This window comes from Centruroides sculpturatus, unplaced genomic scaffold, assembly GCF_000671375.1.
Source record: "Centruroides sculpturatus isolate CEXI.00-Female unplaced genomic scaffold, Cexi_2.0 scaffold826, whole genome shotgun sequence".
NCBI lineage: Eukaryota > Metazoa > Arthropoda > Arachnida > Scorpiones > Buthidae > Centruroides > Centruroides sculpturatus.
Genome location: NW_019385054.1, coordinates 131,791 through 147,963, shown reverse-complemented (window position 1 = coordinate 147,963; position 16,173 = coordinate 131,791). Strand labels below are relative to the sequence as shown.

At 28.1% G+C, this 16,173-nt stretch overlaps 1 protein-coding gene across 1 annotated transcript in view; it reads left to right on the top strand.

Annotated features, from left to right (window-relative positions):
* The window catches only part of LOC111633996 (serine-rich adhesin for platelets-like), a 158,988-nt gene that overhangs the window by 61,224 nt on the left and 81,591 nt on the right, over positions 1–16,173 (top strand). The window contains exon 5 of the mRNA XM_023378663.1: positions 11,091–11,825. Within this exon, the coding sequence (XP_023234431.1) occupies positions 11,091–11,825 (735 nt within the window). The remainder of the gene's footprint in view (positions 1–11,090; positions 11,826–16,173) is intronic.

Below are 16,173 nucleotides of genomic sequence, written 5' to 3'. Positions count from 1 at the left end.
AATACAGTAGAGCCTCGATTATCCGACTCAATTGGGGACTGGGGTTGGTCGGATAATTGAAAAGTCGGATAACCGAAAAGTATGAAAAAATCCGTTATTAGTGTAGTATATTATTATATCCCATGTAATTAGTATATTAGTATATCGCTATTAATCTACTTTGCATTGAATTTTCATCAATGTTAAGCCTAACAAAAATTTTTTAAAATAATAATCATCGCTATTGTATCGTTAAAAATTAGAAAATTAAGCCTCATTAAATACTGGCTCCCTTTCATGGTTGAATGAGTGTTGCCAGCTAAAACACGTAAAAATAATATTAAAGTAGCCAAGACATAGCCAAATATTGTAGCGCCACATCACTAGCGGACATTTGAAATTTGCCGACTAGGATGGTCGGTTAACCGAGGTGTCGGTTAATCGGGGGTCGGATAATCGAGGCTCTACTGTAATACAAAGCACTCTAACTTTTTTACCTAATCTTGTAAATTTCTCAAAAAACAAAAATTATCTTATAATGTCTTCATTTAAATTAAGTTTTAATTATTGATTTAATCATAAAAAGTCACTCCACTACACTAGTTTTAATAATGATATACAATTCATATTTTGAAAAATAGAGTATTGAAAATCACACTATTTTTCTAAATAATTTAATTACCTTTTAAAGCCAAACAATTATCGGATTAAATCAGGCTAAAAATGATTACCAGATTAAAATTGAACTATTTAATTGCTTTAGTTGAAAATAAATAAAAAATAAAAATATATATGTAACATAGCAGAATGTTGATTCCAGGGCAAATCAGCTGAGATCGGAGAAAATTAAAAATTGATGTTTCAGTCTTGTAGACTTCTGACCAAACCAGAAGGATTAGCAACCTTATATGAAATTCATCTTCAGGAAACATATTAAATTGTAAAACAAACATTGTTTTCTGCAAATTAATTTACAGAACCAGATTTATCTACAAGCAGATTAACTCATTGATTAGTCTTTTTTTAGGTACCAGAGTAACATAAATACAGTGGAACCTCGGTATATGACTTTAATCCGTTCCTGATGTTTGGACTTATACCGAATAGGACGTATACCAAACCAACCTTTCCTATAAGAAGTAATGTAAAAATGATTAATTCATTCTCATGTAAAAAAAAAAAATGGCTGGCTTTAAACACCTCGCTTTCCTGGCTAGTTCCTGCTTGATTTTTCATGAGATCAGCATGTATCTTTTTAGCTTTCTCGCAAATAATTGCTTCTAATATGCTGTCTCCAGCACACTGTTTTTCAGTTATCTAAAGCAAAAGCAATTTCTGAACATGATCTAATGTCTTCAATCTCTGCTTAGAAATTGATTTAACCCCTTTTGCAATGTTAGCAGATTTAATAATGTCGTTATTTTTCACAATTGTCAATATCGTCGTTCTCGGAATACGGTAGGCAACAGTTAATTAAAATCTCGAACATGCATGCCACCTTCATATTTCTCAACAATCTCTTTTTTCAATTCCATTGTGATTCTAGTCATTTTTTTAGTTTTCTATTGCTTTTCATTTGCCTTTTTGCAATTCATGATTAATAAAAATAATAAAATTTTACTTACAAATTAAAATCAGAAGAAATTTAAAAGTTATAAACTGTGGCACCGCGAACGTCTAGTCTGGTCTAGTACACCGATAGTGCTACTTGTTCATAAATGGCGCGTATAATTGAATTAAGTCATATACCGAACAAAATTTGTTTCGTCCAAACAGGACGTATACCGAATTGGATGTATTCTAAAGCAGACGTATACCTAGGTACCACTGTAATTTTAAAACTTGCAACTGGTTATTTGTTTCATAAAGATTTGCAGTTATTAATAAGCAGTTATAAATAGTAAATATAAAGTTTTAAATAAGTAGACCTATACATAAATATTTAGCTCTCCATATTTTACATACAAAATACAGAAAAATTAATGTAATTTTGTCAGTTTTTAAGTTGTTAGCCATCTCTCTCTAGTCAGATTATTAAAAAGGAATTTTTTGTAAAGATCCAAATTATTTGTATGGTCATAAATTTGATTTAATCAACAAATTTATTCTTGGAACTTTGTAACTAACAGTTTGTCAGTTTAGATTAATAATGTAATTTTAAGTAGTTTTACAATCTTAAACATTTGGTCTAGTTACTCATTGTTTTACTAACTTCTTTCTGATAGTGTTTCATTGCAAAATCTTTGATTACATTGTCATATTTAATTAATATCATTTGGCCCCATTACATTGTTAAGCTTAGTGTCTCTGCATATCTAAATCTGCCAATGTTAAAGAAAGAAAGTCTTACTCAAAAAAGATTAGGCCTATACTTTTTAATTAATTTAAATTTATGCAACATTCTGAGTGAGAAGTTTTCCTATTTTGTCTTTCAAAAGCAGAATTCAATAAAAAACAACAAATAACCACTCCATAATCTAAGCACAATAAGAGAGTAAAATGTGAAATCCATATTAAAATTAACTGATAATCAGATGGAATACTTTGAAAACATTTCTGATTATTAAAAGTATTGACTTTTGTATTTGATCCTTTTTCGTTATAAGGAGAATTCATTTTTGTTTATAACAATAACATTATTCTATCTTATCAAAAAATGTTTTAATAGTCTACTCCTATTATATGTTTTTGATTTCAAACAGTATAATGTGATTTAAAATATATTTAAAAGCCAATATTATTTTGTAAGTATCATAAAATAAATAAAATATCCTTAAACTTATTAGAAAATCATTAAATTTCCAAATAACTATAACGTCAAAAGGTACAGTACATAGACAGATGAAGTAATAGTCAATTTAAAGGATTCAAATATTTTAAGCAGAACAAAACAGATAAACAAACCTGGAACTATGATTAAGACAAAAATCTCAATACTATTCATGCATTTCCAGCAATCACATCTATTAAATTTTTAGCTTATTTCATAAGCCTGCATCAGCTTATGAAATAAGCTGAAAGCATTTGTGTTCTTAATAAATGTGGTAGCTGGAAATGCATGAATGGTGTTGAGATTTTCATGAAAATCAGAATAAGAAATTGAAATTAATGTTAATTGAAATTAAATCATATTATTTTATTATATAACATTTACAGGTATCTTCTGTATAACGTAGTAGTTACATTTTGAAAAAGTGCAGTGTTATGCAAATTCATGCTATACAAAACAAAGGACTAGCACAAAATATAGAGTTAGGTTCCAAAAGTTAACAAAAGTATACAATTCTTTTTTGTTACTATGAGAATTATGTTTATTAAAGCAATCAGGAATTTATTTCCAATTAATAATTAACTAACAATCAGAATTAAAAGTACTGTACAGTATTATGCATTCATATTAATTTTAGTTGAATGAGGATGTTTTCTTTTTACAAAGTGTCATTGTCTTCTTTTTATTTTTACCATAAAAATTTTTTATGTATCACAAAATAGAAAGTTAAAATATGTTAGTAATTGAAAATTTATTCTAGCAGTTTGTGTTTGTTCAATCGAGGACTGAGCAATTTATTATCCAGAATTTGTGTTTGAATACTAAATTGTTTGAGTTGGGAACAGTTTGAGTACCAAGACACCACTGTATTTCATTCGTCATTTTTTACAAATGATTACTTACCTACAGTTAAAAAAGTTTAATAACACTTACCTAAAATGCTTAAATACTAAATATGAAGATTAATCTATGAACAACAGTCAACATTAATCTAGCAACAGTCTTAAGGGATAAAAGTTTTAAAGCAATGATGACACCTGGTCAATAGGAAAGCTAGGACAAGGAAGAAACAAACTGCACTATCAGTTTTTATTAAAGTAAACCTGACAAGAGGCTCAAAACCAATTGAAAATTTCAATATTCTAAAATCCATGGGAAAGCTTGAAATAGCACACATGTTTACTTGAATAAGAAAATATTGAATAATGTATAATAAAAATTTAACTTACTCAAGCCTCTAACTGGTATATAAAGGTAAATAGAAGTTTGAGTAAGTTGAATTTTTATTATACACACCACGGTGTGTGTGTAGAAGTTATTGAATAATGTAGTTTGCACTTAAAAGTTGTGAAATTCTGTATGGAGAATTTTTCAAATTCTTGAACTATGTTAGAGCAAAACTGTTGTAGGAGTGCCATGTTTTTATGAGGGATTCCCATACTTTAAGAGAATGGCTTTGCAAAACTAATTCTAAATATTCACATGGAAGATTATATGCTTCAAAAATTGGGGGAATATACACAAGAAAACACCTTTACATCAAACCAGTTATATAAAATCAAAATCAATTGTTTTCTGCATTAAGCTTATGTGATCTGAAAATGACCATTCAAAATGGATGAAAATGTTCATTATATTAAATACTTTGATTTTATATAACTGGTTTGTTGTAAAGATGGGTTTTTCAGATTGAAGAGTTATAATAATAGAATATTATAAAAATTATAGTATTTTATTATTTATAATTTAATGATTTTAATTATGAATATTGTGAAAAAAGCAAGTGAATCAAATGACTATGCTGAGTGAATTATTCTGATATGTTGCTTTGGTATGAGACCTTATGTACCATTTTGAATGGACATTACTATGTTTTTGTTCTATCCCAGCTTTAATAAAATTTTTACTTTTGTCCTGATTTTTTGAAAAAAAAATCAAAAAACAACTTTCTATAGATTAAATACATTTGTATATTGTGTTCCACACTTTTGATTTTTTACAAAAACTCAACTTGAACATTATCAAAGGCATAGGTAGCTAGTGATGTGATAGAAAGCTTCTTCCTGACACTATATTCATGCTCTTTAATCCTCATGTTCATGCATCTAGCAATAACATCAATATACTTGCAGGAATGGTTCCTTCCATGGTCTGTATGGAGAAGGTATAGATACTCAAAATATAGCTCTTCTCAGTTGGGTCTTGTCATTTCTTATCATTGAAAAAACTGTAGGGCTTCTCCTGTATCTTTATAGATGCTAGAGAGGATCTTGTTATAAGTGATCAATACATAGAACTTCTCATTGGGTTTCATTTGTTCTCTATGTTGTTGTTGGTATAGTATAAGAGTTTAATTAGATCTGTGGAAGTATCCTTGTTGTTTGGCCAAACCTGTGATGTAGTGTAATTCCTCCTTCCTTTCATGTCTGGATGAGCAAGGAGAGAAGATCCTCTTTATTAGTGCCCTAAAACATGGCCACCTTATTAGCTGTTCATGGAACTGTGCAGGTATGAAGAAGGGACTGTAAGAGTCTGTATGAAACACTTTCATTAACAGTTATTCATGTTGTAAAGCCATGTGTACATTAAGAAAATGCTTTCCTGTTCAACTCTCAGAGAGAAGCCAAAGACATTGAATCTCTGTAGGAAGCCCTTCAGATTCAGTCTTTGGCACCAAATAGCTAGTATAGCCTATGTCTCTTATAGTCCTTATAATCTCCTCTTCATACCTGCACAATCCTATGATCTGTTCACTTAATAAGGTGACTGACCACCTTTAAGAGTAAGGAGGACCTCTCTCGTTGCTCATTATTGTATGAAATATAGCTTACAAAATAATTTCAACAAATTTGAGGAACATATTACATAAACAGAAGCAGATAAAATTTGACAATTTGATCAATGGATGCTAATGAAGATAATAATAACTAAATATCTGAAAAAAATGAATGAAGGAAAAGTCAACATATCTGACAGATGGATTAAAGTTAAAAGTATTCAATGAAATGCATGAAAAAGGTCTTGATTTTCAACATTTCAATATGAAAATTTGATAAAATTATTCCATTGTTTTTCAGAAACTATAACTTCTGTAGAAAGAATATTTTCACTTGTGAATTCCCTGTGGTCAAAAGAGGAAATATTAAAGCCAGGAAAGGAATGCTAATTATAAAGCAAAACTGCAACTTACAATGCAATAAGTTTTACAATAAAACTGGGAGTGACAAGAACTTAAACGAAATAAGTTCATCTGAAAAATATGCTTGGGTTGACTCTAGGAAATCTACATTAGTTTAACTATTCAATTTTAATATCCTATTGTAATAAAAGTATCACTTTTTGGCTATTAGATTTTCAAAAGTAAAATTTTATTCTAGAGAATAAAATTTCTAGAGAATAAATTTCTCTTTTATTTCATCAAATCAATATCACTAATGATGTACTAACAGATTGTTAATAATGCCCATCTATATTTCTTGATGAAATTTTAATAAGAGAGGTTCTATACTTATCACCTGCTGTCCCTATCCCATTTTGGTATAAAAAACTTGTGGTGAGAGACTGTTTTCCACTCTCAATTTTGATTATTGGTATCAATATATTGTTGTCATTCATTTATGATCAATTCAGTTTAAAAGAAAATAGTTTATTTTTATTTTCAATTAATGTTTAAATGTAAATTATTTTAATTTAATACTGATTTATTTAATTGCAGATAAAAATCTTTAAATCTTGAAGTGGGTTTGAATAATTTGTTTACTTATATTAAACAAAATACAAACAAAAATTATGAAGAAAATATTTCAAATACTTTTACTGATTTTTAATATCAACTTTTTAGGAATACAATTGTTTTAAAATAGAAAATTATTTAAAAATAAAAGACTACTGTACAATGTAATGTAAATATAATGTGTTTTTCTTTTATTTAAAAATAAAAGAAAAAGACATTATATTTATCCAGTATACAAATTCAGGTTTCTAGCATTTAAATTTATTAAAAATATTATGTAAATAGTAATGAAATAACAGGAGTTAAATGTAATAGAAAAAAACTAAAATAAGGTAAAAATATTAAAATAAGTTAAGGCTAATTTCTGTGTATCATGTATTGAAATTCCAGACTTAATGCATTTTTTTTAGACTTACATTTTTTGTGTAAGTAAGGTATAGAGTTTTGGCATATTTCGTAAGTTCAATGCTCCATCAGATATTATCTCTTGAAATTCATATCAACTGCTAATCTATAAGCACATGATCATAAGCTCCTTAATATGCAGAGCATCCCTTTTATCTTCTACATCACACTACTACACAAAGAGTTAAACATTGTCCAGTAATATGACTTCATGTATTGCTAGAAGAAAATATAATGCTAGAACATATAAGGAGTCCCACTGTTTTTATTCAGGATTTAAACGTATTTGGGACATAAATCCAATCATCCGAATCCATAAACAACAAAAAATGGAAATAATTGTCAATAATGTGGTTTAAAGCTTTTTGAGCATTTGAAAATTTGAAAATCTGTTTAAGTATTCTATCATGTATTGGGAATTCTTCAAAAAATAAACCAGTGAAATGAACCAAACAATTATCTCATCTCAAAATGCAGAAGGTTAATACATAAACTGAAGTAAAAATAAAATAAACGTAATAAGCATAAAAACAAGGAGCATGATACACTACTGGTTTAGTTATTTTTTTACAAAATTAATGAACACATGAAGAAATTTTAATAATCACTTCTTATTTTGTAAAAATAAAGAAACATAGAATGATATGTTATCTAGTAAAAACTAGCAGAAACAAAGTACTTTTTTCCCAATATTGTGTGTGTATGTTTATTAACTAGATATAGCAGTCAGTTATCTTTGTGTTTTTACTTCAAAAAAGTAATCATAGACAGATCAAGTTTTATGGCATTCAAAATGAATTATTATAAGTACTCAACATGAATGAAAAAGTGTTTGTTAAGACATGTAATGTTATACAAATTCCAGAAAGGAATTATATAACTATATTTAAAAAAATTTTTAAATTATAGAGATTGGAAGAATTATGGAGAAATTATACCAAATTATGGAAACTGTTGAGTTTTTGGAGGAGGAACTGTGGACAAAGAGCATATTATAAATAGCTTGCAAAGTTTTGTAAGGACAGTTTTGCAGTAAACAATGCAGCAAATAAGAAAGACAACTAGTAAAAGTTTATGATGACCAAATACAATTCTTTAATTGAAAAAGAAAAACATTTAAAATTTTGAGAGATTGTGATAAAAATAATCAAAAACACAAATTATAGACTATTTGAAAAATATGATAAATGAGCATCATATTTGCATCTGATTAAGATTTACTTAATAGTACATACTTCATTTCATGGGAAAAAGAAAATTTTTTATACTGATAATAGAACAAAAAAATAGATTCTCTATGATAATATTCAATGAAAAAGTTTCAGTCTCAGTAAAAATGTATGATAAGAAGAGCCCTCTCAGTGATTCCGAAATTAAATTACAACCAGAAAAGATAATGCTGTATATTTGATGAGATAGCAAAATTATTTTTTTGTTATGAACTATTTGACTCTAAAATATCCTTTACAGCTAAAAGATATTGTCTCAATTAAACAATTTGTGATTGGCAATTACTGAAAATATTTAATACTGACAAATTAAAAAAAAATGAAATACAGTAGTTCAACCAGAAAAAGCACATCCACAGGCTGTGATGAAAACCAAAGAAAATTACAGAAATTCAGGATAATTTGTATTATTATTATTATATTTTTTAGATGCTACTCTAATGATTAGCAACTTTTCCATTTCCTACAGAACTTTTTGAATGAAAGGAAATTTGATGCTATCTTCTTCCTCACCTTATTCCAAAATTTAAAAATTAGTTACTTTGATGAGGCTGTTGTTATCTTTATTTGTACCTCTTCATCTGTAAATTTTTTTTTTTTTTTCATTTCATTTCTTATTGCTCCATCTTAATTTTTATCTTTTCCATGGTATCTTCCTTATTATTTGTTCTTCATAAATCTCCTTTATTGGTTCTATACTTTGTTATTCCACCATGGAAGGAAACTGTCTCATTCTTACATTTTTTATTTCCACTTTAATACAGATTACTTGTGTTATAGTTTTTGTCTAATTTCTATATTCTTCAGTTTTTCTTTCAATTATACTTTCAGTATAAATCTGATTATCTTCATTTTTATTCTATCAATTCTTTATTAATTTTCTTAAATTTTATATTTCTGCTTCTGTTAATAGCATTGTTCTTATTACATTTTTTTTAGATTATTATCTTTAACTTTGTTGGCATTTTTTTTATCATATATACATCATATTATCTCTTGCATTTTTTTTTATTCTAATTAATTTTTTTTATTTTTTTCTGTGTAGAATTTTCCAAGTGCACTGATAACAATATCTAGATATTTAAACTATTATGTTTCTTTTAGGACTTCTCATATCTATCACAAATACTTGTCCACTTTTTTTCGTGCTTATCATCCCTCCCATTGTTTTTCGCAAGCTTTTTTACATGTATAGTACATATATAAACATCCCAAAGCCCGATGTATTAATAATAAACCAAACAGCAGCCTTAATTGATTGGGCTATTTTTGTTATAAATAATAATTAGAAATTAAGTGATCTAAATTATACTAAATTATTATAATTATTAATTTTGATAAGAAATGGTGCCTATTGTCTATCTCTAGTACAAAATTACTTCATTTCTAATTATTATTTGTAGCAAAAAATAGACCAATTAATTAAGGCTGTTGTTTGGTTTACTTTTTTACATAACCAAATTCTTTTTTTTGTAGTTTTTATCTTGCATCTTCTGTTTAATTAGATCATCTGTAAACAGTATTTTTCTATTTCCTAATCTTCTAATATAGTCCTTATTATCTTTGATATAACCTAACTTATAATTCAGATAGCTCCAAATCTCCAAAGTTGTACTTAATGTTATTGATGCTTTTATATTTCTCTTAAAATTCTGACCAATTTTTCAGATATTTCCTTCTTCATCAAACACCAATATACTATACCACTCATGTTTTATCATAGGACACCTTCTAGAATTTGTCTCATATAATTAATTATTTGATAATAAAAATTTGTCTAATGTTCCATTGCCTTTCATAAACTTATATTGCATCTCATGTATTTTTTTTATAATTTTTCTCAGCATTTTATCTAGTATCTTTGTCAAAAAGTTCATAAAGCATTCACTATTTTATGCTACAGTTAGTATCATAGTTGATGTCATCTTTTTGTTTGTAAATTGAGGTAATTCTGTTATTTAAATCATTTAATTGACATTGACATATAAAAAAACTTACATACTCCAGCAATATTTAATACTCATTCCAGTATATTGGTTAATTAAATAATTATTTAATATTTTTTCAAATTATTATTAATAGATTTATAATTTATTTTAGTTCTCCATGTTGTATTTTGTCAAGTTTAATTTACATGTTAAATATTTGTGGTGTTTTCAAATATTTATTTTTCTAAGAAAATTATCCTAATGGAAATCACAATTTTATATGATCTGTGGCAATGCTAACAGCAGAAAAAATATGCAGCATATGAATAATGCATATATATTATGACATATTTCTGGATGTAACACTGCCTATTACATGTGAAATTTCATTCATATTACTACAAATCAACAGCAATAGTCATGATCATGCCATTTTTGAGAAGCTATTTGGCGGAAAATGATGCCAATGCTGCATGTGTGTTTCAAGAGTTAAGACACTGAAATTGAACTGCTATATAACTCTCTAGACAGTGTTGAATAGTAGTAGTTTAATTATGGTCATTCTGTATTGTACAGTTATCTTCTCTAATTCTTAGTAGTCAGATCTTCAAAATATTCTTTGCTTCTGTTTTAATTTCATTATTATTTTATATTATGCTATTGTTTGTTCTTTAATACAGAGCCTAGATCTTTTCTTTTTCCATTTATTTCTCTAACAGTTTGTATGTATAAAGAATATGACCACAATTTATGAGTACCTAATATATGAGAATTTAAGACAATGAACTGTTTTCTTTTATCTCTTTTTCCTGATTTTTAATTAAAATCTAGTTTGTTAGATTTCATTTAGTAATATTTTGTTGAATAGTATTGAAATATTGTGTAAACTTTAATATATGTTGAATATAGATATAATAAAATATATTTTGAATTAAATTCTTGAAAGGAATTAGTATATTATGATTTTTATTTTTTATTTAAAAAATAATTTAATTTAAAGATTTTTTACAATATTTTATAATTTACTATTTTATTTATTCATTTAGATCCTACTTATTATTCATCAGGATATGGACTTGGTTCTTCTCTTCCTCCTACAAGTCACATAACTCCCAGTCTACCACTTTCAAATCTTACTCCTACTTTAGACAGACATCCATCCTATATACCCTTAGTTGGACGTGTAAAGGGATTAAATATTACAAGGCAGGCAACTGATGATGATGATTTACATAGGGTAAAGAGCAGCACTAATAGTTTTATGACCTGGGATACATCTTACAATTCAGAAAGTACGAAACCAACTATTGGCAAGACTGAATCTCAACCAAAATCAAAAGATTTTAGTAGCAACAAAGATGAAACAAGAAGTGCCTCATGTAAAGGGAAGGGAGAAAGTCGTGTCAGCAATCGGAAAAATGAAGTTAAACATCAGATAAAGCAAGCTGTATCTTCTGGTGGAGATAGTAATAACAAGTCCACATCTGTGATAAATCCCAGCTTGTCTAGTGTGCTGTCCGACAGCTATGACTTAAAGTCACCAAATTCTAAGAATGGGCTTGAATGCCCAAAATGTGTTGTGAATCCCAGTACTGTAGTCAGAACTGTGAACTCAGTTGATCTTGCCAATAGTGGTGACAGTGCTGTGATATGTTTAGGTCATACACCTGCTGTGGCTACAGTTACACGAACTGTTGCTCCCTCACTTCCTAATTGTGCAACTGCAAATAATCATCTTAATGTTGAAAATGGAAATGTAAAATCTCATCAAACTATAGCTGGTAAGTATATTTTAAAATTTATTTAATTATAAAGTAGTTTTGTACTATATTTGAGATTAAATATTATCTGCTAAGTATTAGTAAGTATAATAATCAATCAACAGTTATCACGTACAGTGGGTGATCAGTTAATTAACAAATCGGATAACAAACACTGTCGTGAAAGATTTTTATGTTCTGACAACAAACACATGATCGGATAACGAACACCCCACAGAACAAACACAAGAAGAAGCAACATAAAATAATGAATACTGATTGGTCTTCCCTTGTCTTCGGGCAACAATTCGAAACTTTTCAGAGTGCAGGAGACATCGAAATCGACACTCAAGCCTGTATATACCGATTGGATAGTATTCCTCTGAACTTTGAAACTCTCCCTTGTAATTCCATCCTTTTATTTTTCTGTCAAAACAATTCTTTTGTGTATTTGCAAGACTGTCGGGTAGGCACTTGTTAAGTTTAGCGTCTGTTTTTCTTTTCGAAAGATGAGAGTATAATAGCAAAAGTAGAGAGTGGGCAGAAAATGCCTAATGTTGCTGGGCAGTATGGCGTGAACAGGTCTACAGTAGGCCGCAGTTCAATCTTATTTAAGAAAAATACTGTATAATCAAGAAGACTCAAGCAGTTAAAGGAGTAACAAAAATCACATCTGAGAAATAAAGAACATCGAAGAGTTCATAATGGAACTTGAAATGGATCTGACGACAGAAGAACGCCAAGAACTCTTGAATGAAGAACACCAAGAAACTCAGCAAAATATGTTTTCTTCTGAAAAAGAGGATTAATGCCGATATCTGTTATTAAAGATCTTTTGAAGAAATAGGAGGATGTCAGAACAACAGTCTTAGAACGGCATCCAAACTAGGTTGAGGCTTGGGGATTTCTACAATTGCAATGCTATTAATTACTTACGAAAAATCCTGAAGAAGAGAGAAAAGCAATCGACATTAGACAGATTCTTTAACCTTTTCAAATGGAAAAAACATGAGTAATAAAAACACAAGACTGTGTATGTATGTATTTTTATTATTACATATAAATAAATGTAGTAAGAAAGTATATATTTTTTATTTTTGGGGATCTCCAGAACAAATTAATTAAATTCCCATTAAAACCTATGGTAAATTGATAATTGGTTAACAAGCAATTTGGATAGCGAACAAAGTCTTGGAACGGATTATGTTCGTTAACCGATCACCTGCTGTACATGATAAAATAAAAATGAAGATGAATGGTAAAGATTATTAAAATAATATATACTAATTATATACTTTTCAAGATGTATTTTGACATAAAATAAATAATAAAACATAGTAAATTAATAATAATAATAAAACATATGTGGATGATGGATAGGATGCTTATTACACCTGTTGTTCTCACCTCTACAGGTGTCATACCACACCACTACACAAAGGCCTGGGAACATTACAATTGTATAGAAACACATACATCATACTTCAGAAGGCCTCTATATTGAATACATGTCATATTGTTAGGAAATTCCTGAATACAGACATACACACACACTGACACACTTATTTAATTTTTGTCTTGTTTTGGTTGTTATGCCTTGACTCTAGTCCAGCATAGTACACAGTAGTAGGTGTTATTTGAGTATAATTCACTAAACCCAACATAATAATTGTAAAATCCAAATTATTTTTTGATATTTTTTATGTTTATTGGATATTAACATATTCATAAAAACCAATGAACAAAACCACACTAATATGACAACAGAATTATTTGGTTTACTTCATAGATCATCTTCAGGATTCTTTAATTCTTAGAATAATATACAAATAATCCTTCAAAAAAAACCTTTAACCGGCATGAAGTATGTTCAATTGTTCACGCTAACATTTTCAGATCCCTCCTGGGTCCTTCTTCAAGCTATGTTTCGTTTGTAATGATCTGTTAGAACAAAGACCAGCTGTTTTTTGGAATGAAACTTCAAATATCAAACTTCGAAATCCAACAGGAATTACATGCCATCCAGATTCGAAACTAAAGTCATTACATAATAAACGGTTTCTTATAATGATGGATTATGTATTTTTTATACGAATAAAATTCGTATTAGCGGATCAGAAGTTAGAGAAAAAATGTGTGTTGTCATTTCCTAATTATTATAAGCATCATTGCAAATTTAAATTGAATCATCTTTCTGGAATAGGGCTTGCCATGCTAAAGATAAGGTGATTTCATCCTTGGAATTGATGGGTGATGATGGGTTGTAGGTTTTGCATATTTCAATTTGCTCTAACTACTTGATAAACGAAATAAAGCAAGTAAATCATTTTAAATATTTAGTGATAAGATATGTACTAATTTTCATCAATCTAATAAGAACCAAATTGAACTTTCCAAAATATCCAAACAATTTGGAATTGAAAGTAGGAAATATAGATAGAATAAAGGCTGAAAAACTCCTGATAAGATCTATTAAAGAATTTCAAATGCTTGGAAAGCAAAAGGGTCCATATGAAAAAAGTTGATGAATTAATTACTTAAGAAACCCTCAAAAATGTAAAATTTGTAAAAAATTATAGATCTGTTGGGCTTCCTTGGGAAAGACTTTTAGAAAACATTTTAACAAATTTGAAAAAAAGACTAATTGATTGGGAACATTTAAAAGCAAGTTGTAGCCAATTTCAAGATAGGAATAAATTACAATTTCTCAAATTTTTGTAGCCAGATTACTGAAATATTGAAGTATTAGTTCCATAGAAAAAAGCTGAAGAACAATTGCTCATATTTAATGACATTTTTAATTGCCAAATTGATATTAATGATTATCGAGATTTCATGGAAAAATGTTTTTAAAAATTTCCAGAATTATGTAAGAGTTCCTGTATGTAGCCTGTAAGAGTTCAAAGAGCTAAAAAAATTGTCAGAACAATCACTGTAAGTTTAGCAGAAATGGAAAGGGGTTTTTCAAAGATGAAAATAATCTGTTCAGAGAAGAGAAGTCACTTAACTGTTTCTAATATTTCAAACCCAATGACTATTAGTCTAATCAGCCTACCTCTTCAAAGAATGGGAACCTACTCTTACAGTGAAAAGATGGTTAAGGATAAATCAACAGCCAATGATGCTCGGATAAAAGTGAAGAAAATTCACTTTTATCCAAGCATGTGGAAATATTTTAAATAACAGTTTTTATTATTTTTTTGTTGGGTATTATTTAATATTTTTTCATTAATATTTTAAACTCTTTCTTATAACATAATCTAGTTTTGTGTACCTCTTTTATTGTTCTTATTTAAGTATTAACTGCATGAAATAATAAACTACTGTTTGGTATATTATTTTTTTATACTTAAAATGGTCCTTAGGACAAAAAACTGGTTATTAAATTATTTGAATCCCACCATTGGTACTGCTCAAGATAGATTTAGGAACATCAAGGCACAAGGGTATCCCCTGTCATTGTATGGAAAATGTTACTCACTTATCCTTAGAATTTCCAGTTACCTAATTTTTTACGTAATTTTTTTTCATTTGTTTTTTAAAATTGTTAAATGGAAGATGGAAAATGGATAATTTTGAATAAATTATACAAATTACAATATGATTTATACTCTGTGTGATTCCAAAGGAAGAATAGAAGATATAAAATCATTACATTTCTTATTTTTGCTAGATATTATTGAAATTAGTTATTTTAAATTCATATGTTTTAAATCTTTAGTTGATGCTTTATCCTTTTCAACATATATTTTTGACAAGAAAATATCAATTTAATTGTTTTTTGTTTCTGTAAAATTACTTTTTGTTGTATAAGATGCATTATTATTTTATTATTTTTATCTTAAAATAACAAAATTGATCACTTTGGTATCAAGGGGTTTCTGCAGCACCATAAGTACTCCCCCGATACATTCCTGCTATTCATAAGTGCATTTCTCCAAGTTCCTACTAGGAAAATTGTGTTTTGTGTTTCTCTTTACTTTATTAATTTCTTAGGAAACTGTACAACATAATGCTTTGTTTGTAAACAATTCTTGGTTTCTTTGTTTTAACCAGTTCATCAAATGCTGACATAAAATTGTGATATTAATGATATCATAACAATACTACATCTTGGATTGTTGTCAGTCAGATTATTGACTTTCTGGATATTAATATATGCAATTTATTCATTTAATATAATATTTTTATCATCATTTTTGAAAGGATATAATGATATTATTTGAGTTTTTTTATTTAAAATATCTAAATGATCAACCATACTAAAGCAAAACAGTTGCTTAAGCCATACTAAAGCAAAACAGTTGCCTAAGCCATACTAAAGCAAAACAGTTGCCAGATTAAATCAGGCTACATTACCACTACTATT